The sequence below is a fragment of the Arthrobotrys flagrans genome (assembly GCF_004000055.1).
Source record: "Arthrobotrys flagrans strain CBS H-5679 chromosome Unknown unitig_0, whole genome shotgun sequence".
Classification (NCBI taxonomy): Eukaryota; Fungi; Ascomycota; class Orbiliomycetes; order Orbiliales; family Orbiliaceae; genus Arthrobotrys; species Arthrobotrys flagrans.
In genome coordinates, this window is record NW_027137550.1 from 1,161,478 (window position 1) to 1,185,195 (window position 23,718).

At 44.9% G+C, this 23,718-nt stretch overlaps 7 protein-coding genes across 7 annotated transcripts; 2 read left to right on the plus strand and 5 right to left on the minus strand.

Annotated features, from left to right (window-relative positions):
- Positions 1-718: 718 nt before the first annotated feature.
- On the plus strand, positions 719-2,020 carry DFL_003461 (uncharacterized protein; the record flags this gene model as incomplete). The annotated part of the gene is made up of 1 exon (XM_067632402.1): positions 719-2,020. The coding sequence occupies one exon, from the start codon at positions 719-721 to the stop codon at positions 2,018-2,020; it is 1,302 nt and encodes a 433-aa protein (XP_067490674.1).
- A 2,204-nt stretch (positions 2,021-4,224) lies between these two features.
- Positions 4,225-5,012, plus strand: DFL_003462 (uncharacterized protein; the record flags this gene model as incomplete). Its single annotated transcript, XM_067632403.1, has 2 exons — positions 4,225-4,588; positions 4,654-5,012. The coding sequence occupies 2 exons, from the start codon at positions 4,225-4,227 to the stop codon at positions 5,010-5,012; spliced, it is 723 nt and encodes a 240-aa protein (XP_067490675.1).
- A 2,377-nt stretch (positions 5,013-7,389) lies between these two features.
- On the minus strand, positions 7,390-8,625 carry DFL_003463 (uncharacterized protein; the record flags this gene model as incomplete). Its single annotated transcript, XM_067632404.1, has 2 exons — positions 7,390-8,045; positions 8,127-8,625. 2 exons carry the CDS (start codon positions 8,623-8,625, stop codon positions 7,390-7,392), a joined length of 1,155 nt encoding a protein of 384 aa, XP_067490676.1.
- A 1,717-nt stretch (positions 8,626-10,342) lies between these two features.
- On the minus strand, positions 10,343-11,262 carry DFL_003464 (uncharacterized protein; the record flags this gene model as incomplete). Its single annotated transcript, XM_067632405.1, has 5 exons — positions 10,343-10,475; positions 10,539-10,544; positions 10,732-10,859; positions 10,935-11,012; positions 11,086-11,262. The coding sequence occupies 5 exons, from the start codon at positions 11,260-11,262 to the stop codon at positions 10,343-10,345; spliced, it is 522 nt and encodes a 173-aa protein (XP_067490677.1).
- A 3,113-nt stretch (positions 11,263-14,375) lies between these two features.
- On the minus strand, positions 14,376-17,320 carry DFL_003465 (uncharacterized protein; the record flags this gene model as incomplete). Its single annotated transcript, XM_067632406.1, has 3 exons — positions 14,376-15,331; positions 15,391-16,743; positions 16,957-17,320. 3 exons carry the CDS (start codon positions 17,318-17,320, stop codon positions 14,376-14,378), a joined length of 2,673 nt encoding a protein of 890 aa, XP_067490678.1.
- Positions 17,321-19,997: 2,677 nt separating this feature from the next.
- Positions 19,998-21,729, minus strand: DFL_003466 (uncharacterized protein; the record flags this gene model as incomplete). The annotated part of the gene is made up of 4 exons (XM_067632407.1): positions 19,998-20,818; positions 20,882-21,436; positions 21,502-21,555; positions 21,642-21,729. 4 exons carry the CDS (start codon positions 21,727-21,729, stop codon positions 19,998-20,000), a joined length of 1,518 nt encoding a protein of 505 aa, XP_067490679.1.
- Positions 21,730-22,082: 353 nt separating this feature from the next.
- Positions 22,083-23,465, minus strand: DFL_003467 (uncharacterized protein; the record flags this gene model as incomplete). The annotated part of the gene is made up of 3 exons (XM_067632408.1): positions 22,083-22,794; positions 22,858-23,270; positions 23,334-23,465. The coding sequence occupies 3 exons, from the start codon at positions 23,463-23,465 to the stop codon at positions 22,083-22,085; spliced, it is 1,257 nt and encodes a 418-aa protein (XP_067490680.1).
- Between the last annotated feature and the right edge of the window lie 253 nt (positions 23,466-23,718).

The window sequence follows — 23,718 nt, forward strand, 5'->3', positions numbered from 1 at the left end:
ACTTCTCAGTCTCTGCGTTAGCCTCTCATACTTCTATTGTTTTGTCAAATTCTCTTCTCTTCTCCTGCCCTTAGCCTCATCCAGTCTCGGAGTTATTCTTTGTCCTTTTTTCTTTAACCTGTTCCCAGTCTCTCTTCCTATCTAAAGATACCTTGTGTTTTCCCTCCGTTAGCTCCTCTCTCTCCCCCCGGTTGGATCTCTTTACTGGAAAATCCCTTTATCATATACCTCGCGATGCTTTATCTGTGGCATTTCCCTCCCCTTTCTTCCGCTTCAAGTACGGTGTTCTCCCCCCGTTCATTGCGTAGACGGAGTTAGGTTTCTCTCTGTTTAACTATTTTTAGTTTTTGGGTGCTTTTTTTCGGGCTTTGGGTCGGATGGGGCGGATGCGTGGAATTCGGTGGCGGTTGTTCTCATTTCTTTGGTCTTTTATCAGGCGTCCATAGCTTAATCAGAACGGATACATACTATCTATACGATAAATTTTATACAGAAATCTTTGATGACCAGTCCAATCATCGTAATCGTATTTTTAGTCCGGTGGATCTGGTATTTCCTTGCAGAGAAGCTGTAATAGCTCTCGGATATAAGCCCTTATCCCCGAGTCGCGCTAAATCCATCAAAAAAAAATTCTATTGCTATGACGCCCAAAGGAAAACTTCTCCCGTAAATACTTCAACCACCCACATCACCACAACCATCGCTTCGAACAACAACGATGGCCGCCGCCACTTCGTCGCCGTCTCTGGCGACTTTGCTTTCAACACTTACTACATCCCTCATCTCAACCGCTAACTCCCTCCCCACTGCTCCTCCACAATCGGCTGCGGGACTCTCACTCCTCGATATTAAGAATGATATATTCTTATCGTATCTTCATCATTTATCATACCTTCTACTATTTCGAATACGGAATCGGTCGTTAGGTGTTTCGAATACGCCTGGGTCAGAGAAAGATGGCGATACTACCGTCAATGGAAATGATGTGGATACCACTGGTGCAGAAGATCTGCTGTCGACACTTGCTACACTCCGTCTATGGTTAGAAAGGGGTATAAAACCCTGTGAAAATAAACTTAAGTATCAAATCGAAAAGGTATTAAAAGCGGCAGGTGAATGGGAAAGGGAAAAGGTTCGGTTAGAAAAGGCGAAAGGAGAACTTGAAGATGATGAAGACGGCGACTCCGACGAGGATGGCGAAGGTAGCGGCGACGACGAAGATGAAGATGAAGACGACGATGAAGAAATCGACTCCGACGAAGAAATAACCTCGGAATCGGACTCCGAACTTCCCAAAACCCTAAACTACGACTCCGACGACCTCACCTCCAAGTCCCATTCAAAATCCAAATCCTCAGGCCCAGCAACAGCAACCCTCAAAAACGCCCTAAGCTACCGTCCCAACCCATCATCCCTCGCAAAACCATCGTCTGCATCCCTCCCCTCCAAAAACATGGATAAATCCGCAAAGGATGGAGTATACAGGCCCCCCAAACTAAACCCCGTAGTCATGCCATCCGCCCCCTCTACAACCGACCTTAACAACGACCCAGACGCAAAACAAAGAGGTGGAGAAGGAAGGAAACAAAAAGCCAGAGTGATAGATGAATACCTCGCATCTATGCCCGGTGCCGCACCAGTCATAGAGCCAAGTATTGGTTCCAACGTCGGAAGGTTAGGACGTACAAAGACCGCACGGGAAAGAGATGAAGAACGTGAAAGACGTGAATATGAAGAATCGAACTTTGTGAGATTACCGGGTTTGACGAAGAAGGAGAAGAGGGAGAAGGCGAAAAGGGATGCTGGGAGGGGGAGAGAGTGGGGTGGTGAGGATTGGGGAAGTTTGGAGAAGGGGATGGGGTTGGATAGGATTGAGAGGTTGACGAAGAGGAAGGATGGAGGTGGGATGTTGGCGAGGAGTAGGAAGAGGGGCGTGGAGATTGAGGGAGAAGCTAGGATTGGCGAGAGGTTTGATAAGAGGAGGAAGGTGGTTGATAGGGATAGGAGAAGGAGGGGTTAAGCCACTTTCCCTTCCTCCCTACCAAACCACCCGGCGTGGTGTAATATAATTGTACGATATTGGTGAATAAAAACTACGATTGAATGGAATTACTTCGGGATCGTTTAGAGATGGATATGAAGTGACTTTGCTATACGGACATGAGACCGCCACCTACATATATATAGGGCCTGAATCGAAAGAGGTGGTTTATTGATACAGTATTACTACAGTTTTTTCATTATAATGTGCTATCGCAACGTTCATATCCATCAGATATCAGAACGATATTAAAAGTCGGCTCAAACGTATATCATAAACCACCAAATACGACTGCGAAGATTACAACGGTATATTATTCCAAAACAAAACCACATTGATAGTACAGTAACTATTAAACCAGAACTACCTAGGAGCTCGTAATGTGATATATAGAAAACAGATATACCCCCAACGAGCAATATTTCACCCGTATTGAAGCTATCACCTTATCTCGACGCTTTGAAAATGCTGTATTTAGCTCACAGCTTAGGTGGTTATGCGTATCAGATGGAGCCCACTCGAAGTGTCTGAACCGGAACTCGCCAACAAAGCAATGAAACAACATGAAATAGTGTACAGTAAATTATTTGTTATTTTATTTTATTTTATTTTATTTTATTTTATTTTATTTTATTTTATTTTATTTTATTTTATTTTATTTTATTTTATTTTATTTTATTTTATTTTATTTTATTTTATTTTATTTTATTTTATTTTATTTTATTCCATTTTAATTTTAATTTAATTTAATTTATTTTGAAAAGAAAAAAGAAGAGCCTTTATTAAAACAATAGTGGATAAGATCGAAGATTCTTCTAACCATCATAGATCCATGCCGTAGACTTCTTCAAGCCACCAGTACCGAAAATTCTACCATCTGTACAAACTACCACTGCGGGCCAATCGCCATAGCCTTCGAGTTGCATTTGTTTGATGATGCCCCAGAAGTCGAAGCCGTTGTGGTTGCGGCGTATTCGGACCAGGGGTGGATAGTGGCGGATGCGCTTAGGATTATTGCGCTGGTGGCGGTGGGGAGGGTAGAGAGTTTCACGGCTATGGGAGAAAGAATGTAGAGTGTATGGAAATGGATAGTAATTTAAGATGGGATGTATGGCGGGCGAAAGTTTAATGATTTATGTAAATAGTGATAAAGCACGACTGGCAATGTTTTGCATATATCTAGAGAATTGTCTAGTTGTCTAGTGGGCACTAGACCAGGAGTTACAGTGATTCTTTTATAAACCATGTTCGCCCATGGGAGTTAATTCTAAATTTGGTTTTTATAAGATGTTTGGCGAGGTAAATGGGCCATGGTTCTAGACTATCGTCTGTTCTAGCACTTTTGCATAAATCATGCATTTTTTGATCTTTCAACCATTAACAACATTACTTTTGAGCGAACGTTGGTGCTATACCAGTACACACAAACCCCCTGAAAGGTTGAAAGGCGACCATAGCTACATTGTTTGGAGGTAGTGCATAAATACGTAACATCATACATCATTTGCTGCGGTAAACAACAGCTAGTTCATAAAGTGATATCTATAGAAACCAACATAACTTAGACTCGTCTTCTCATCGAAATACCGATACCTCTAGACCCCAACTAACACTGGGTTTAATATTCAAAGCCCTAACGTTAACGCTCCTTGAAACGATTTTTTGTGCATGATTCCGGTTGGTGGTGTAACTGGTGCTTCTATATTGAGAGTCTCGACATGTCCTTTATAGGGCGCTAACGGAAGGTTCGTTTCGTTGGATGTTGATTGTGTTGCGGAAAAATACCACGGACTGCGTTTGGGGTTGTCGACGTCGGCGGGATGGTGCAAGGGTGACCTGGGCGCATAGTCTGCTTTCTTGGGATATCTAAAAGAAAGGTATCTAGCTAAGGTTATCTGCGCAGGCGAAAAATCCAAAATATTTTACCAGTACTCCAATATAGGAGGTACGTCGAGTCGATCATGAGCGCTAGCATTCGCGGGCCCGGGTTTGAATGCTCGAATCAGAAAAGGACGTGGCCACGGGCGTGGTTGTGTTTATAGAATAGTTTATATATCCCAAGACTTCGTGTCGGGGACAAGAGATATATGACTACCATAGTCAGCTAACTTTAAAATTAAATTGAACTGAGTCTGTCCACGAGGTTCGACGACAGGGAGTATTTGCGAACAAGATATTCGCTTATGATTTCCCGCTGCATTTCCCGCCGCAGTCACCCCACTCACATAGCGGCATTTCGCCATCCCCCACCCCGCCCCTTCGATCCTCGTCACCTGTGTTACAGTCGACAGCCGAACACCAACCTTCCACAGTACGCTAAGAAGAATATTGTCTCAACTTCGCGCCTTGAAGAGCTCCGTACGAAGTTCTACAAACCTAGTCCACAGGAATCAAAGAAGATGGAGGTTACGTCGATTGCCGATTTGAAACGAATTGGAAGGGATGAGTTGGCGGAGCAGTTGTTACAATCTCAGACTGTGGTTGCGGAAAGCACCAGCGACACAGCAAAGCAGGAGAAGATTGCTATTGTTGATGTTAGAGATTCCGGTGAGTAGATCCTGGGCTTCCGAATCTATTGTTTTAACATAGAGAGGATGCTAATGTACTAGCAGACTACATTGGTGGCCATCTGGTTGGATGTCTACATCGCCCCTCATCGACCTTTTCAACAAAATTGGACAGTTTAATAGAGGAACTGAAAGATCATGATAAAATCGTCTTTCACTGCGCGTTATCTCAGCAGCGGGGGCCTTCTGCAGCCTTGAAATATATTAGAGAGAAGAAAGCTTTAGAAGCAAGGAAGAGAGTCGCAAGTAGCGAAGAAGACGAGTTACTATACAAAAATGTGGGCAAGAAGGTGGATCAGGAGGTGTATGTGCTAGATGGAGGCTTTGTGGAATGGCAGCAGAAGTACGGAAATGACGAACGGTTGACAGAGGGCTGGAGAGAAGAGATCTGGGAAGAGTATTGAAATATTGCTTCACGCTTAGAAACAGCACCTGTACGGTAGGCATTCTATTAATAATCATTTCGTCAAGTTCTAAGCTACATCACTGTCCCCGACCCTCGACCGGAAGCGAGGGTCCCTACGTCCACGGCCACGGTTCGGAGGGTTGACGTTGTTTCTTGTTGGATACAGGTCATAATCTTCTTCGCCCGAATCAACTTCACTCACAATAAATTCCTCTTCCTCGACCTCGCCAGGACTGTCTTGAGTCGTGAGAGATTCCTCTTCTTCGCGGGAAGTAACTTGACCCGTAGGAGACTCTTCTTCCTCGCCATAATTATTTGGACCCGCAAAGAGACTGCTGTTCCGAGACTTGCGGCACGTAAAAGGCCCATGAACCACAATGGTTCTCCAAGCTTCATCGTTGTCTAGATCCTCCCCTTCTTAGAGTTGCGATTGAGCTTGTAAATTTGGGGCTGGGGCTTCGATTTGAAGACGCTCAAATATGGATCTTGATATCGTAGGTACACATTAATGGTCCTCAAGATATCGTGCACTAGGAGCATCTATCTAACAAGCGCGGTATGTTTGTATGTTGCATTCCCATGTGCGAGATTATTCGATAACCACGTTCTTTGAGCCAAAATAGCCCCTGCACGCTGTTTGAGAAGCTAGGTCATTGTCTGTGTAGCTATAAATGTTGACATTCTAGTCTTGAGATTCCTTTTTTGGTTACCCAAGCAGCAATAACTAGATTACTGAATGATCGGTAGCCAGAATATAGATAAAAAGGATTATATATCTATGACTTTATGTAGTTTAAACATATGAACGAGGTTTAGTATAGGTTGATATCTCGCACTGAGCTTATGGATAGGAATTAGCAGGCTTCATTGTTCGAATGAGGATGTTTCACTCACGGATTTGAATTTAGGTTGTAAAAAGGCGTTCAGGTTATGAGGAATTCGTGCGGGGGTATTACAGCCTTGCCGATAAAATCAACGGTACCCTTACGTACACTAGAAAGTTGTTGGCACGGCACTCGTCTTAAGACTATACTAGTCCGCTGTGAAGGACTCCGAGACCGGTTGCGAAGCCTAAGACGTAGATAATACCTCCATATATAAATGGCGCTCGACACTAGAGACTGGCCTCGAGACTAGACTAGAGGCACAACCAAACGTGTAAGTGCTATCGATTCAGGAAACCAGGGAAATGATGCCACAATAAATCAATACATTCAAAAATACAGCTAGCCCGTCATACATACCTGTAGCTATCTCTTACTAGCACCAAGACTACCTAGATAATCTTCTACCAGCAACCTTCATCCACTACACGGTAGCCATATAGTCCAAGAGGTAATTCATCCACTGGAACTATCAACCCCGGTCGATTGGAAATTTCTTTCTAGCTATTACTGTCTATAAATTACAGAACGATAATTGGTCCCAAAAATACACCTACTGGGGTATTATCGCCAGCAAAAATTTGGAAAAAGTCTGACAATACGACTGTGACAATGAAAGAAATTGGATGGCAAAGCTACATGCATTCTGGGATCCAAATTTCAAAGAAAGTCATAATGGTGACCAGAGCAGATGTTGAAGGGCGAGGTTAGATAGCCCGTGGAAAAAGATATATGAATTGTTGGGCGACTATCATTCATGGAGAGAACTAAGATGAGGGTAGATGTTGAGATGTCCAATTTGCACCAAAACACTCAAACGAGGGAGGGCAAATTCCTAGATCGTTGACCACGCCGGTACATTACGTCAAAACTAAGTCGGAAGCGGCCCAAAAATTGCGAGATGGGAGAGGATTAGTCTCAGTACACTTAGGATTTACTAGTTTTCAAATGGTGTTGTATTTCGACAGCTTAGCTAAGTATAGGTAGCTACCCTCTCGACTCTTAACCAAGATATATCAACAATAGCCCTTGCTTTTGCATCGTGTATACAACAATAATATTAGTAGCTCTGAGTTGTAGGCTGTGCTCAACCTTCAGATGACACTCGAGGTGGGTGGGCGAGCTTTGGCAGGCGTGGCCTTTATAAAGTGTGGGCGGGCATAAAAGCTAATATATTAATTATTATTATTAATGGGCGGGTATATTCGAAGCCTGTGTAATATTTAAACGAGATACATGTTATAGCCCCCAAAAGCCTACCCTTTCCCTAATTAAACTAAAAATCACTTTTAGGTATTCTTTTTTCGCTGATAAATGTCTGTTCTGTGTTCCAGAATCCCGCCACAACGATAATCAAGTGCGTGTTTCGATCGCAATTTCCATAAATTCGAACGTGGCCGCCGTTATACAAAGGAAAAGAAAGGAAAAGAAAGAGAAGAAAAGAGAAGAAAAAGAATTTACAACAGTAACACCCTCTTTTTCTGAGTTGAATCAAACCCTTCCGACTAGACTCATAGCATGGATAATAATTCCATGCTTCTCTCTCCTATGAGTGTTCATATTTTCTTGTGCCCTCCCACCGCCGCGCGTCGCCCCACAGTCTGGGCATCTTATCCGTACATCGTCTGGCGGCTGCCCATGATCCGTTCGAAGATGCCGGCAAAGGTTTTCGCTCCGATTATACCGCCTTGTGCAACCGTTTACGGTGCATCTAAAGTCGCCATTTCCGGGACGAGGAGCAGGGTCTCGTGGGGGGCGGAGGTGGTTGTTTTCTTGGACAGGTAGGATGGGATGAGTTCGCGACTTGGGTTCGAGTTTTCGCAATGCCGGGTGGGCGCGAGGCCGTTTTCGAGGGGCCGTTTGGTATGTATCGGCATTGTTCACTTGCTGCCCTCCGTGGTTTCTCTGCGAGGGTAATATAGTATTGTTTATTGGTGGGGTGCCGTTTCCCTCACGGCGGTAATTTCGTTGAGAAGGTTCACGATTGTATCCCGTAGATCCGTGATTCCTAGTCGTTTGAGGATTGTGACGGTTCTCGAATGTTGTGGTTAGTCGAGGCCGCTCCCGTGCTCGACTTGTCGAAATAGTCCGTTGTCCTTGGTCTTCTTGCGATTCTGATCCCGATGCATCCAAAATCTCGCTATACTCTGCAGTCAGGGAAGAATGTTAGACTTTGGAAATAATCGCTGCGGGCCGAATATAGTAGAAATAGAGAGTCGAGAACTCACTTTCGACGGATCGTTTCAATTTCTTGAACCTTTCCCTTCCGACTTTATCGAGTGAAGAAAGCGAACATGCTTCTGTCGGTCCGCTTGTCGTCGCTCCCTTCGGATTACCGAGGGTTAATGTTTCCGCGCCTTCAATGTCATCGGGATCAAACTGTGGCGTTATCTTTGGACTAGATCGTGCCGACCCGATCGAACTGCTGTTTCTGAATTCCCCAACCATAACGGAGATGTCTTTAAGAATTTCTGGATCTGGATCGTCCGCACTGGGGCCCCCATTATCGATATGCTCATGCGGAGAATAGGTCGTCGCCGTCTCAGTAGTTCCACCATATGAGGTATCGTATTCCGAAGCAGCGAGAGTATTGCCATCTGAGCTGAAACTATCGTTGATATCGCGATACTGATGAAACGCTTCAAAATTGGCATCGGGTTGTGCGTGCGAGGGCCTTCGATCTCTGGTGTAAGCGCCAAAAAATACTCGTCTGTCATTTTCATTCATTTTTTCGAACCAGGTCTCGTCTATGTTATAATAATATGTTTCGCCCATGGTGGCCGGTCGTAGCTCGAACTCGAGCGAACCTCGTGTACACAAACCCTAGTATGTGTTAGAGGATGTGTCCGGAACGGAAAGGGAAAACTGCGAGGCCCCTAGTCTGGCGCGGGCACCCGATCGGATAGAATTGAGGAAGAGGAAGACGTAGTGACGGTATTTTACCGGATCGAATTTTTTTCGAGTTTGAAGTTTTGTGGGTAATAGAAATTTTTTTAGTGGGTACGATATGTCGGAAGTCGTTGGGGTGCCGGCGCAGCGTTGGAGATTGCGGCGTTGAGTGGTGAGGAGGCTGAACTCGAGTACTCGAAGTATCGGTGCGGGGACAACGAGTGCGAGCTCCTTAGGTAATGCGGGTAATCGATATCGAGAAGGCTTAAACTCGTAATACGTTAGGTTATATAGAGCTGGCGTGAAAATATCGTAAAATATCGTAAAAAAAAGAGAGAAGGATCGTGAATCAATAAATTCCGAGGACGAAAAGTCCGACGGGAACGTAAATGCGGAGATTACGTATATTGCGCGGCTTCTTTTGGAAAACCTCAACGCCAGCGGGGTGTTAACAACGTATGCGTATATAGATAAAAAGGTTTCGTTCCTCGAACGTAAGGAGTGAATATGAAGTTGGTAATGGTGAGAAAGGGATATCTCGATATCCGTACTTTCAGGTCAATGGGAATCAAAGAGCAGAGACAGACAGGTGAAGGCCTGAAGGAAGGTGTGGCATTGAATTTATAGTAGATGAGCATCGCTGTCCTAATTATGACACAGCCTTCTCATTGGTTTTAATAATGCTGCTGTCATCAGTCTTCGGTGATTGGCTAGGGTGCTGTAGGACAGGACAAGGGTCGGAGCCTTCTCTATACCTCCGGGGATAGGTACTGTGTGTTTTATGACGAATCTCCAGCACTGCTAGATGCAGAGCAGCCCCAGCTAGCAAAATCAAGCTAAGCTATAAGTCCACGAGCGAACTTGAAATTCTAGGAACAGGGATGGTACGTCGACATTAAACGGCAACATTTAAGGTCCTAGGAATTTGAAGGCGCGTGAAAAAACAGAGCTTTAGAGTAGGATCGTCTGCGACGGGATACTGCCGTTGCGGCTCTGTGCGTGTGCTTCGGGTTGCTACCTAATATACTACCGAGTTTCAGCGAGGTCGTGGTAAGGAGCGGTAGGCTCACCGCTTAACTAATGCTATTTTCGTTAATTTCCCTTCTTGGCGCTCCTCAAAAAATACCACTAAGGTCTTCATACGCTAGATCTTTTTCTTAACGTTCCTCATGCTCACGACAGATATATATCAGCTTAGTGAAAATATACTCTAAATATTGTCCCCCCGCCAGCTTTAATCTCGGTGCTTCGGATTAATTTATGGGTGATACAGCGCAATCAATTCATTTCTAACCTGTGTGATATAAATTTATAACTACATCAAAGTGAACTGTACATGTGCTGGGAAACTCAACAGCAAGAACGTATAACAAATGTTTGACAAATAAATGAAAAGCAACAAAATATTTTATCACCAACTGGAAGTTATTTTTTGATGGCATGGCCCCGCGTGTGCGACTCATAACCATATCCTCCGTTGGCGGTATATATATCTAATCTCTCCATCCGGATTTTGCAATCCCTAAGCAAGATAGATACTTTAGACCCCATGTCTCTAGTAGTTGTGAGAGCGAATGACGACATTGTAGCCAGTAGTGTCGGACCATTGTCCCGTCACGATGTAAGTCAGCTGAGAGACTCCTGGTGTTTCACATTCTTTCCTGATTTCTTCAGCGGCACCTGCAATTCTGTCACACCTCATCCGCACCTCGGAGTCACGCTATATCGACAACGTAGTTAGCCATACGTACTGAGACCTTTAAATTTTTAGATAAATATTTGACTGCGAATCAACACTCACATCATTGCAAAGTTCAACACTAGAGCTCCAGGCGCAGCTAACGCGAGAGCAAGACTTTTTTATAGGCACTGCAGCTAATCACGAGAGATGATATTAGTATCACATTCCTCTAATAGCGGGAAGAATTGGTGTATTAGACTTACGTTATTGCTCCAAGCCTCCAGAGATATGGGATAACTTCCTCGAAGAGTGGGACGTTCTTAGCGTGTCCTCCTACCACCAAGTTGCAAGTGGGACAACCTTGGAAGTAACACTTCACACGAGTTGGGTTCTAATCAAGAACTGAAGAGTTAGATTTTACTACTATACCATGACTCAGTGTAAATGATGATAGTTTTATACATACCTCCTCGACGGTGGTGGGAGTTGGAACTGGACCTTCCTCGATTTTGGGGTTGATCTCTTTGATTTGCTCAAGAATTTCCTACACATGGTGTCAGGCCTGATCACAATAATAGCGTGATATGCGGATACATATATATATATTCTAGGTATACCTTTGCGGTTCCATTCAATCTAACTTCTAGGCCTCCGGGAATAGGAATACCAATCCAAAACATCGGGGAAGAGACGAGATCAGCTGCATTTTCAGCTACATTTGAGACTGGAGCACTAGAGGCTGGGTTGGGGAGAGCAATAGAGCTCAAGACAGAGATGATCATGGAAACCTTCATATTGTTGGATTTAGTAGAAAACGAAAGTGTGAATTGAGAAAAAAGCTCAGTAGATTTTGCGAGTGGCTAAGATTGTGCGATCGCGAGGACGCAGATAGATCTGAATGGATGTGGTGATGATGATGGAGAAGAGGAGACGATATCGAGATAGAATATTGATCTTTATATACTTTTCAACCTGCAGAATGGAAATCTCTGGATAGCTAAGTAAGAGGCCAATATTTCATCCTATGTCGTCTGATTTCTCGCTGAGTCTTTGCAAGCATGGCTAGATACGAACAATATTATCATAAAATTATTCGGTGATACATATGAATGGCATCCTCTCATTCTCTAATCGGCTCTATGGAAGCCTTCGTCAGTATTGAAATACCACGAGGCTTGCGCATGCTAGTATTCTCTGACAAAAATTTGTGATCTGGGAGCTCAAAGTGAATCGAGGTCCACGACTTGACCGGTCAACCAACCACCCATGGCTAGCATATGTGATGTCCGGATAGGTTACGGGGTGGTGGTTAGGCTACCAGGCCATGCGCTGAGATCGAAAGACTATGAAGGCGGGCGCCAGAGTGCTCACTAAACTATGGCCCCATATAAGTGATCCACCAGGATCAGAGCGATACTGCAGAACTCGTATTCAATTCACTCGAATTAGCCCAGAAAAAAAAGCGAAAAGATGGAATATTTCGCCATAAATTTTGGAAACCAGCATCGCTAACCTAACACAATTATGATGCCGTGCCCGACTTCAGAGTTTAGTATATCATTAATTTGCAACAGAGACTAAGCCTCTGCCTTGAAAGCCGCAGTTTTTCTATGCCGCCTTGTAAGATAATGTCACATCAGCTATCGTTAGTCTGGGCACTAACCGACCCCCATTATTAGCTCTATGGATCCAAGTCCGCCATAAATGTACTGATTTCATGACTGCCTAGGAAAGTGCAGCATACAAATGCTTTTCAACGGCCATCTATTTACGAGGCACACCGGATACTTAAAGAGCACCTAAATCAAAATATCACTTTATCCCGCCCAAGGAAATTCTTTGTAAATTGATATATTACGAAGCAGCTAGACATGAACTACAATATTTGAATTGGCGATATAGGGTAAGGCAGTACGATGCAAGCCTCCTCAAGGAAGACACAGTTGCTAATCTTATGACATTCGAGAGATATCCATCTCAAGCTTCTTTACATTGGAGATTCAGACTAACTACAAGTGCGTGTATAAATTCATCTAGCGTATAGACGTCGTATGGAAACCCAGAGCTCCACAATACTACCCAATACGAGAATCATACACCGGATTGATTGCATTTATAGAGGCCGTGGGCCGATGGGCAACTTGGCCGTGGTATAGATAACGGCAAAGACTTGGCATTCGAACGCGGTGACAAAAAATCTAGAACACGGGGTCTCCGACTAAACGCTGCGATAAGACCGGTTCCGCTTGGTTCAGTGGCAGGGTTTTGCTAAACCTAGCTCGAGAGCATGTAAACGCGGCACAAGCGAAAGGTTTCTAGGAGGGATTGCCTTGAGACCGACCACTCAGGGTCTTTGGTGACAGATATCGGGTTAACTCTCACCCGTAAGATGCCTACTCCGAGGTTAAGAGTATGTTCCACTGTCCTAGTATTCCTAGGGGCGAAAGGCCGTATATAGGGATTAATTGTAGTGCAGTGTGAGAAGGAAACTTCTGAATTTCGAACTCAGATTTTCCTCCCATAGTAAAGTTTTGTTTGAGGGCTTATTCTATCTTAGTGTATTTATCAAACCCGTTTCCTAGTCATTTGCCTTAAAGTCACTGTGGTAGGATTCTCACTCTTTTAGAAAGTCTCACATATCTTCGAAAAGACAACGACTATATTTTCACTATGGCAAAGGTTGCGCATCTAGCCGTTCTTGCAAGGTATCAATGGTTTATAATTTAGGGTTGCTCTGGAATCCTTCTAAGCGTATCCCATGTTCGATATTACCGGGAAATCTGCTAGACCCTCATGCACAGGAGCCACCGCTTTATGACCATGTTTGAGTGCATAATAAGTTTAGTCAAGAAAGCTTTCGGTGTGCTCTGAATTCTGTGGATTTGGATCTACAACAAAAATATCGAGGCCTATTCATGAACAAGAACTTAACTCTTGATCGTTTTAGCCATTGCTCACTCATACTAGGCGCCGATGCAGAGGTTATGTTTTCAGGTATATATCTATATATCCTAGATCTATAGAAATTTTCACCGTTGTAGTTAACGTTGTTGTAATATCAGATCGATAGTTTCTGTACAAAGCCAAAGCGATATATATCATTCTACATTCTATATTTTTGGGGTAGTAAGGACCCCAGAACCACATTTCTTGTGAATCGCCTCTCTGTTTTCGCGAACTGCGGCTACAAATCGCTGTATATCCGATATCCCAGCCAAAACTTTGGCCACATATTTGCGCTCGCACGTTCGTATTAATATATATGGCATCCAATACTCACCCAGCCGCCGGTTGGCCACAAATGTGACCAAGACTACGTACTACAGCATCAATGCAAGCTCTTTTGGTGAAGCACACCCGTCTGACCTCAAGACTACTACACCACCAAGAAATATCCAACAAAAAGGTATCTGCTTTTGTCATTTCTCTAACTAAAAATAAAAAATAAAAACAACGAAAAACACCAAAATAATCAACCTAAAGGCCACACAAAGCAAATAGGTATATACGTCTTTTTGTTTTCGCCCTAGCTAGTTTTACACTAAACATTTCCCATGCACGGCAAGTTTTCTCAAAGGCGCAGAGGTTTCCTCAACAAAACAAAAAATGACAAAGGAATATAAATATAATAAACGACAAAATGGGTAGCAGATGAGATATTTCGCAATATCGATACACACGTCTATATAAGGGGGTTTCATAGTAAGGGTGAGGGTAGTGGGAGTAATAATGAGGCTTGGAATAGTTAAACATGGTAAAAGGGAAGAGAAAAAAAATAAGTCATACCGAATAAAAAGAGGTATACCGACTAAGAATCGAAAAAGAAGGAGAAATATGGGAAGTAGATCATGTAAAAAAAAAAACTTATACTCCCTTTCCTCTTTCTTACTAAGAATCGAACAGAATATTATACACACCCCATAACATCAACTCTCCATCTAACTTCTTCCATCCCCGGTCGTTCGATGCCATGTTTCTTCTTCAAGTGTGTTCGCATGTTTTCCTTTGCACGAGCAGAGCCGAGCATAGTCTTGCAGCCCGGAATTGGGCATCTGAGTTGTTTCTTTGAGCCTGCAGCACCAGGAGTGTGCTTTGTACGTTCGTGACGAGCAAGGTTTGATTTGTTTGTGAAGGTCTTTTGGCAAGTTGGACAGACGAGGGATGGGGTGGAAGGGGAGGTGTTGCATTTTGGGGAATCACCTTCTTCGCTGCAGGAAGAAGTGTGTGGAGTGGAGGTGGATTCAGCGTGGGAGTGGATAGTGCTGTGGGTGCTTTCGGGAGTGGAAGAGTACATTTCGTAGTCCATGGGTTCGACAGAAGAGCAGTGAGATGGTGAGTTGTGGGCAGAAGAAACAGCCGGGTAGTAGGGATCCATAAGAATAGGCTCTGCCATGTTGACAACATCGTATTCGTTGTCTTCCATAGCGGGCCTAACAGGGGTGTTGAAACCCTCGGGCCATTGAACTCTACGGAGAAGATTTCCTGGCAACTGTTGAATAAGCTGTTGGGTCCTGGCGACGATTTCATCTTCAACGAGCTTGGCTACGCAGAAAGGAAGAAGGACAACCAGGAGAAGTCCACGAGCATATTCAACAAAGTCTTCGAGAGTGATCAAAGATCCGAGATCGAGCATTTCCAAAGATGTATCCAAAACCTTAGCAACGGGGCCGTGGGCGATCAGCTTGCGGTCGAATTTGCAAATAACTTCGTTGTTGATGGCATCTCGCATTTCGTCGGCATCAAACAGTCGATGGTGGTGACGGAAAGACTTCGAGTAAAGCGGGTGCTTGTAGATACCAGAAGCGATAGATTTGCAGAATTCACCAGAGAAAACTTTGAACGGTGACCCATAACGGTTTAAACCTAATTCAAATAATTAGTTCACAGTTTCGAAGTATCAATACGGATTGTTAATTGCTTACCAGTTAAAAATCCTGAGACGCCGTTGAAGACTCTCAGCGATTGTACATCTTTCCAACTGGCAACAGCGTTGCAAGAGTATTCAGGAGTAGAACCAAAAAGTGTAGCCTGAGCGATGTTTGGAGCGTGCATCATGGCGGCATTTACGGCATTATTTACACCCTTGCAGGAATCTTCCCGCTGGGAGTGAAGTCTCAAGACATCCTCCAAGCTCAATCCCTGGAAACTTGTCGGGGTCAAATTTTGCTTCTTGGCCCACCTCAAAGCGCATTCCAATTCGTGTGCCATATGATGAGCAATTTCGTCAAAGATATCCCTTTGGCTGTTTCCATCGTAGTCTGGAGTAGATGGAAGACAGGACCTGAAAACAAGGAGACCCTTTTGGAATTCACTCTCGCTAGACTTGGGCAGGAGGTCCGTATCACCTTGGGACATGGCGTAGGCGAAGTGGAGGAAGCAGTAGATTTCGATCAAAGAGTGTGGGGTTTGTTGGTCAAGAAGCATCTCAAATGTCTGGGAGCCAATTCTCAGGATATTATCCAAACTTCCTAGCGACTCAACAAAGCGCCTGAAGGCATGTGAAGCCTTCCTACTTCGAGCTACGGCTTTCAGTTTCCTGTAAGCCTGCTGGGCTGCCGTACGAACCTTTCGGCTCGTTGTGTTTAGGTCGTTTAGAGATTTCCTGAATTTTAGATCATTGACGAGTGGTACTTCCGGTACAGATAGTTCTTCCTCGGGCAAGAAAGATTCTACCAGTACTGATTCCATGACGATTTCATCCGAAGAAAAGGGTATAGGCGAAGATGAGTCCTGCTTGATAAAAGGCGAAGGCGAATCATCAAGTGGACCAACATCGAAGTCGGCATTATTGTAACCGTAGTCGACGTCTTGTCCCTGCCAACCGAGTCTTTCTTTGTGTTTGTCGATATAAAAGTCCATAAATTCCGGTAGACTAGTGAAGTCCTGGGCGCCATTAACGGGTTCCGGCTTACTGATAACTTCCGGCTCCTCGCTGGCCTCCTTTTTCTCAGTCTCAAGAAGTGTGAGAGCAGCCCTCAATCCACGAATGTTCTTCTTAAGATCTGCCAAGCTTTCGTCTGTTGCCTTGTGGTGAATCGAGTAGTCCTCCATATTTGGTGGTGGAACGGTTCCGTCGATAAGCTGTTGAAGTTCGGTGCTGGCATTTTGAACATTTGTCGTTTGGATAGTACTGGTAATAGGGTCTTCGGCTGGAATAGGAGGTGCTGGAGCAGATATGGACGAAGATCGGCTTTTAGTCGGACTCTTCCCGCTAACCCTTCCTAGCCACTCCCTAGCTGTTTCACAGACCGTTCCATTCCGGAGGCAATGACTACCTGAAGCACAGAAAAAAACGGATAACCCTCAGCATAAGATTCGTCCTTACACCGTTTCGTTTGGGGGGGAGGGTGACAACGACGACGACGACGACGACGATTATATATAGTGAAATTAATAGTGGAAATGATGGAGGTGATAATGAAGATATAGAATATATTCGAGCCAGGTATATGAAGCCAGCAGTTATATAATAGTAATATAAGACTTACAGTGAGGTTCCTTCAAGTCGCAAGGGAGGCCCCAGATCCTGCATTCGGTACACTTTTCGTCGAGCTTGCCAACCGAATCCCGTCGATGTCGAACTCCTCGGGCACAATCATGAGTGGGGGCGGGGTTCTTGACAGCATCAGCACGAGACTCAAAGACATCCTTGAGCTGGCGGATGCGGGCAGACGGAGACGATGGCGGGGTAGGCCAGACGGTACAGTCGTTACATGGGACTCCCGAGGAGCTCTGGAGCTTCTGGAAGACATAGCATAGCTCGACACTCTTGAAGGGGTTCTCCTTGCAGGTATTGTAGTAGACTGCGGGCGAACAGTTACAGCTCCAATGCCGGGTTTCCTTGTAGCACATCTTTTAGTTGCTAGGAGACGAGGTTACTGTGTTGTTGTCAGTGTTGATGCTCGCCAATCAGCAACGCAGTGCAAATGCAGCGCTGCTGATTTGGCTGATGTCGATGGTCAGCTGTCGATGGTTTGAATGGATTCGCTTCGATGCAATGGGTTCCAAGTGGGTAAGGTAAAGTCGGTTTTTGGATCTTGAAATCAAGCAACCCCTCAGCTCCTCCTCCGAATGAATAGCGCGGTTTGCGCAGCTCAGCTCTGTTGGTTATTATTATTATGACCTCCTCCTTGATAGTTATCGAAAGAAGCAGCTAATCAAGCTGGCCCTCCCAGCTCCTAACTGCGTGTGTCGAACGCACTTCCGATGAGGTACGAATGGACTGCACTGGAATATCCTAAGTATTAAAGCATCGTTGCTGACTTTTGCTGCTATCTTCTGCCTCTACTGCTGGGGTGGTTGATGGGTTAAATCTCATCCGAGAGCTCACGACAAGAACTGGCTTTTTTGTCACCGAAAGTTCTGCAACAGGGCTGACCAGCTAGCTATTCAAAGCTAGAGCTTGTTCACTAGAGCTTGGCCTTGGGTGACGAATTTGGACGGCCTAACCAAAATCGCATCTTTAGGCGGTAGGATTATGCAGCCTGCTAACCGCTTCAACCCGTCATGCATACGTTGGCTGCGTTTGGGGCCTGGTGATTGGCCCCAGGATTAGGATCGTGCAGACGGGCGCATGAGGCAGACCGTTTGGTCTTAACCGTTGATGCTACAAAACCCTCGACTCTACCTTCGAGTTTGGGTCGAAGATCCGGAAGTTTGGTTGGGTTTGCAACAAGATCCATCGGGCCTGATGCCAGCTTTCTCTGTCTACCTGATTGATTGATCATGGAATTCGGCATCTGCGATGGAACACGTTTGACGGGAGGTCTAAGCTCGCCTGAAATGCAAGATCAACGATGCAGGTGGTACGTTGTCCTGTCAGGTCCCTCACGCCGTTACGAATGCATTTCAAACGAGCACGCGCAACCAAGAGTCGAATAGAACAAGTCCTTTTCGTCAAAATAACGTCGGCCTAGATATCCTTGTTCTTCAAAGCTAAATTTAGTTAGTTAGCGAAATGAAGTGAAACCAATTAAATTTAAAATTTCCGATCTCTGATACTCTGAAATAATGCGCCGTTCTATTTAGCCAATGGCCTGGCTGAACCTTCGCAGAGCAGCTGATAGTGATGTCGCCACAGTTCTAATTACCACAGCAGGCTTGCAAGCTTGCCTTCGACATGAATTCGAGAAATTTCGTGTTATGCGCATACAGCTGCAGGGCTCCGTGCATTCGCGGATAGATTCGAGCTCGATCGAAGTCACGAGGACAGGGTTCATAACGAAGCTTCTCTTGTTCAACAGGATTCTCTGTTACACTATGATGCTTGTTCCTTGCATTGTAATACACTTGAAAACCATTTTTCGCGACTTGAAATAGCACTTTCCCAGGTCTTTCTGCCGGCCAAAACCTGGGTAACGTCAATGCAATCTGAATCACAAAATCTAGCTCCGCAGTTCAATCCGCGACAACAGAAATGATCACTGGAACTGGTCTTGTGACCCTTATGTATGGATCATCAGTGTTTAATTACACCTTGACGGTTGCCCTTTCGTAATCGAGCGCCGGACATCGGCATTCTCCAACTGTCTCCATAGAGCTCGACTCTTAGCGGTGACCTCGAGACTAATCTGTACCAACAGAATGCCAAACACGGCCCAAACCAACGCGAGACCAGCCCAAACTGAGCCCCAAAAAACCCAACAGCCAACTCTGTTCCCTTCAACCTAGCTTATTCCCAGTCTTGAATCCACCTTGTTCCCACTTTTAATCTAGAAAAAGTCATTTCCCTTAAGCCTATCGAATTTTCGAGGATTTTGCTTCTTGGTCGATGCAAGTTGTGTTCCGTCCAGAATTCGCGATATGGATAATATCCGTCGCGTCTTGGACACTTTGCTGCTCACACATTGGTAGCTCCATTAGAGCTAGAGCTTCGACAGCTAAAAATAAAAAATAAAAATAAAAATTAAATTCTCTATTGAAGAATGCTTTCTCCTTACCACGAGCTACTGTGCAACCAAGTCATTCTCTGCGTGCATTAATTTACGCGCCTGCAATCAATGGCTTTTGATGGCGAAGAGTTTTTTTTTAGCCACAATCTGTATGCGGCGGTTGATACGGATGGTTTCGTCGGCTGCTTGGCCGTTCTTTTAACATGGTTATCGGCGACCCAGTAGGCTTCCTTTTTTCTTTTAAAAAGCTACCGGCGTTTAGGGCTGTTGAAGGAACTCCTCGGCCTATGTACTAAGGAGATTCGATGCGGTCTACACCGAGTGGCAACGGATGTGGGATGGACTAGCTACAGACATTTCCATTTTGTATTCGGTATTGCAGCCAAGGGTTAAGAGGCGCAATTATAGATGTCGTCCTACTCTAGTCTCCGAGTATCGAGAAGTGGTTTTGTGAGGACAAAGTATCGAAGTTTTGTAATGCTGATTGTCAAGCTACGAAGTTTAAGATTGTGATATGGGGCTGGCATATATTGTGCTATGATATTGGCCACGCGATCGATTGGACTGACGGAAGATGCATATGGAGGATATCTATCTTTGAGGGATATGAAATCATGACTCCCCACCCCACCAAAAGTTTACCGAAAAGCTCGCCTCCACCGACCTAACATAATGCCACCATCCTTTCTGTCGAACGATACTAAGATCAGCAGGTGGCATTCAACCATATGAATAGCATAAGACATGACATAGGAAATGGAAGTGCCTACCGGGAAAAACAAAGCCTCACCCGGCTCAACCATGAACTCTACATACTTTTCACTCCTAAACTGCTCCCACCTTTCAAAATCTCCATCCTCACCACTATCTATAAATTCCTCCCCTTCAACCCAGCTAATAGGTATAGAACTTGTATTCCCCATATCCACCCCTCTTTCATCCTTCCCCATTGGGAACATAGCTTCTCTAGCTTCAGGTGGATACAGCCTTACGTACTTCCTTCCAACAACTTGACAGAATATATTATGATAGTTATCCGTATGTAAAGGCGTGATCGTATTCGCCGGGCCAAACCATGCGTTGATTGTTGTTGCCACATCATCTTCGTCTTCACCTTCGTTGTCTGATGGGGATTCTGTGTAATTTATGTACTCGGGGATACATATATCGTCTCTTAGAGATGGTACTTGGGTGAGAAGATTATGTTGTGCTAGATACCCGAATACGCCTTCCTCTACCTCGGTATTATCTTGTCCTGGGCTACTGACGAAATAGTTTGAGAAAAAATATTTAAACGTTAAAATTCGTTGTTTTAACTCGGGATCTGCGTATGTCTTTCCGATTTCTACCGGGACAATTCTTCTGCCGTTGATAGTTTTGGAAAGAAGGTACCGAAAAGATGACCATTTGCTTTTGTGTCCTCCGGTAGATGAAGGGACGTCGAAGACGGGCCAGTGACCTATGATACCGGTTAATTTGACGGGCTTTTGTTGGGTGTATAGTTCCCGCCATTGAGGTATACTTGGTGAATCAAACTGTTTCCCTGGGGATTCTAGGATGGGCTCTGATGGAATGATCCAGGAACACCAGTCGTTATCCTTTTTGTCCCAGTCTATTGGGAGATTATGGGTGTTTTCGACTAGAGGTAGTAGCTTTGTATCAATCAAGCTCAGAAACTCATGAATAAAAGCCGTAACCGGCCACCCCGACGTCTTTATCAATGCAAAATCAAGGTGATAGATGATATCCTGCCAATTCCAATCGTCCACTTTCTTCTCCACAAACCATTCATACTGCCGAATGTCTGCGCGTTGCATACTCTCATCATGGATGGACAAAGCAAGCATTGCGATGGATACAAATACCGAGGTATATGAATATGTACTTCTCCATCTTTTACCGTCAGGGGCGTATTGTAGCGTATTAACGTTTCGTTCTGCCTCTCGCAAGAGGAATGTACTGGCCGTTAAAGTGTTTTTGAGAAACGTGGCGGTGAGGTTGGGGAGTGGGGTGGAGAGGATTGTTGTGAATGTTAGTGCATGTGGGCGAAGGATCTCGCGTGATAGTCTCAGTTCGCCTTTAGGTACTTAGTAATAGAGCTTGATGATGGTATTTAACGGATCGACTGATCATGAAACTTACGGAAGGTTTCGTCGTTTAAGAGGACGTATTCGTCGTCGATGAGGATTTTGCGATCTATGAAAATAGAAATGTGTTGGTTAGCAAAATGTAACAGGCTTTGAAATTTGAGAGCTTGGAGACGCGGCAGGGCCACTTGGTACCTGGCTCATGAAGCAGAGGCGCTACCACGGACTGGAATCTTGGTAGAAATGAGTCCCAGAGGCCGAGTAAAGGGTGGTTGGACGCCATGGAGGAGGGATTTCTAACGAGATCCGACTGAACTGAACCCCGCATCTGTAATCTATCAGCTTACGTTTTATGATTAGGCTCTTGAGTTCTGACCACTCGATCTAGTTATATTTTCAGAATTTTGATGCAATGAATTCAAAAGTAGTTGCCATTTAGCAAATGTGAGAACAATTTGTCTAGACTACAAAGATCTTGCATTTTATACTTTAGACTCTGCTCCTCTTAAAGGTAGCATCGGGGAATTAAATTTTTATTTTACATTTTTGAACGTCATTTTGAGTCCTATGAACACATGCCCAAGTTCATTATCATTCCCATCATGGCTTATATATATTTTACAAATGCTCCGCTATCTACAACTTCTGAACAACCAAAGCCGTCGCACCACCACCACCATTGCAAATACTAGCAACTCCGTATTGTCCCTTCTCCAACTGGTATAATAGGGTAGTCAAGATTCTACTTCCAGAGCTTCCTAGAGCATGGCCGAGGGCGATAGCACCACCCTTCTTGTTAACCTTAGCAGGATCCAATCCCAAGGTCTTCTCCAACGCCTTGCTAACAGCTGCGAACGCCTCATTGAGTTCCCAGACTGCAACGTCGTCCTTGGTAATACCTGCTCTCTCCAAGGCAATTGGGATGGCCTTTGCAGGGGCAATTGGGAAGTCGATTGGATCAACAGCTGCATCAGCATGAGCTACAATCTTAGCAAGAACACGGCTATCACCACCAAATTCCTTAAGTGTCTTTTCGCTTCCGATGATAATAGCTGAGGCGCCATCGTTCAAGGTAGAAGCGTTGGCGGCAGTGACTGTTCCGTCTTTTTGGAATACTGATCTAAGTGTCGGGATTTTCTCGAGCTTGACATCTTCGAAGTCTTCGTCTTTGGAGATTGTGATCGGGTCGCCCCTCTTTTGGGGGATGGTGACCGGAACGATCTCGTCGGCGAAGGCGTTTGCATCCCAAGCGGCTTTGGCACGTCGGTAGGATTCGATGGCGTAGTTGTCTTGGTCTTCACGGGTAATCGAGAGATTCTTGGCGGTATTTTCGGCGCAGTTTCCCATGCTGTTGTAAAAAAATGGTTGGTCCCAAAGCCACTACAGAGATAAAAGATAGAGAAGCACTTACTGGAACTTATTGTAAACATCAGTCAATCCATCCTTGAGGATACCATCCTCAACCTTAACATCACCGTATCCACTAATCGTCCTCTCGATATACCTTGGCACCAAACTCATATTCTCGAAGCCACCAGCAATAACCGCATCACTAAGACCGAGCTGGATCTCCTGTGCAGCGAACACCACGCTCTTAAGACCCGAAGAGCAGACTTTGTTTACGGTAGTGGCTTCAACAGTAGTCGGGAGACCGGCGGCAATGATAGCTTGACGAGCTGGGGCTTGACCGATAGATCCCTGGAGTACATTTCCCAGATATGCATGTGAGAAAGATGCAGCTGGGACTTTAGAGCGAGAGACGGCTTCTTTTATGACGGTGGCGCCAAGCTGGGGCGCTGGGACGGTCTTGAGGCCGCCGTGGAACTATAATACGAGATACAGTTAGATTTTGCGAAGTTTTTGGAACGGCGGACTGCTTTCCCATACCTTTCCAGTCGGTGTTCTCACCGCAGCGAGAATGTATGCATTCTGAGGCCGCGAAGATGTCGTCGAAAACTGTCGTGATATCTGTGCTAGTCGGGCATTCGCCGAAGCGACGCGGGCAGTTTGGCGGTACATGACGGTCTAATTTGTGTTGAAGGCCGCAACCTCAAAGACCTTTATCCTCAACGATAAAAAAGTTCAAATTAAAAACTAAAGATACCGGAGAAGAAGAAGAGGGTAAAGATAGAATTCGGTTTATTTACAGGCAGCTAATAGTTTCGGCACAACCGAGGGGCTGGGAGAAATTACAGATGAGTTTTATGCGAAAAGGGCATCGGAATGACTTTGCGGGGAATGAATGCGTGCCGACGGCAGCCGACAGATTTCT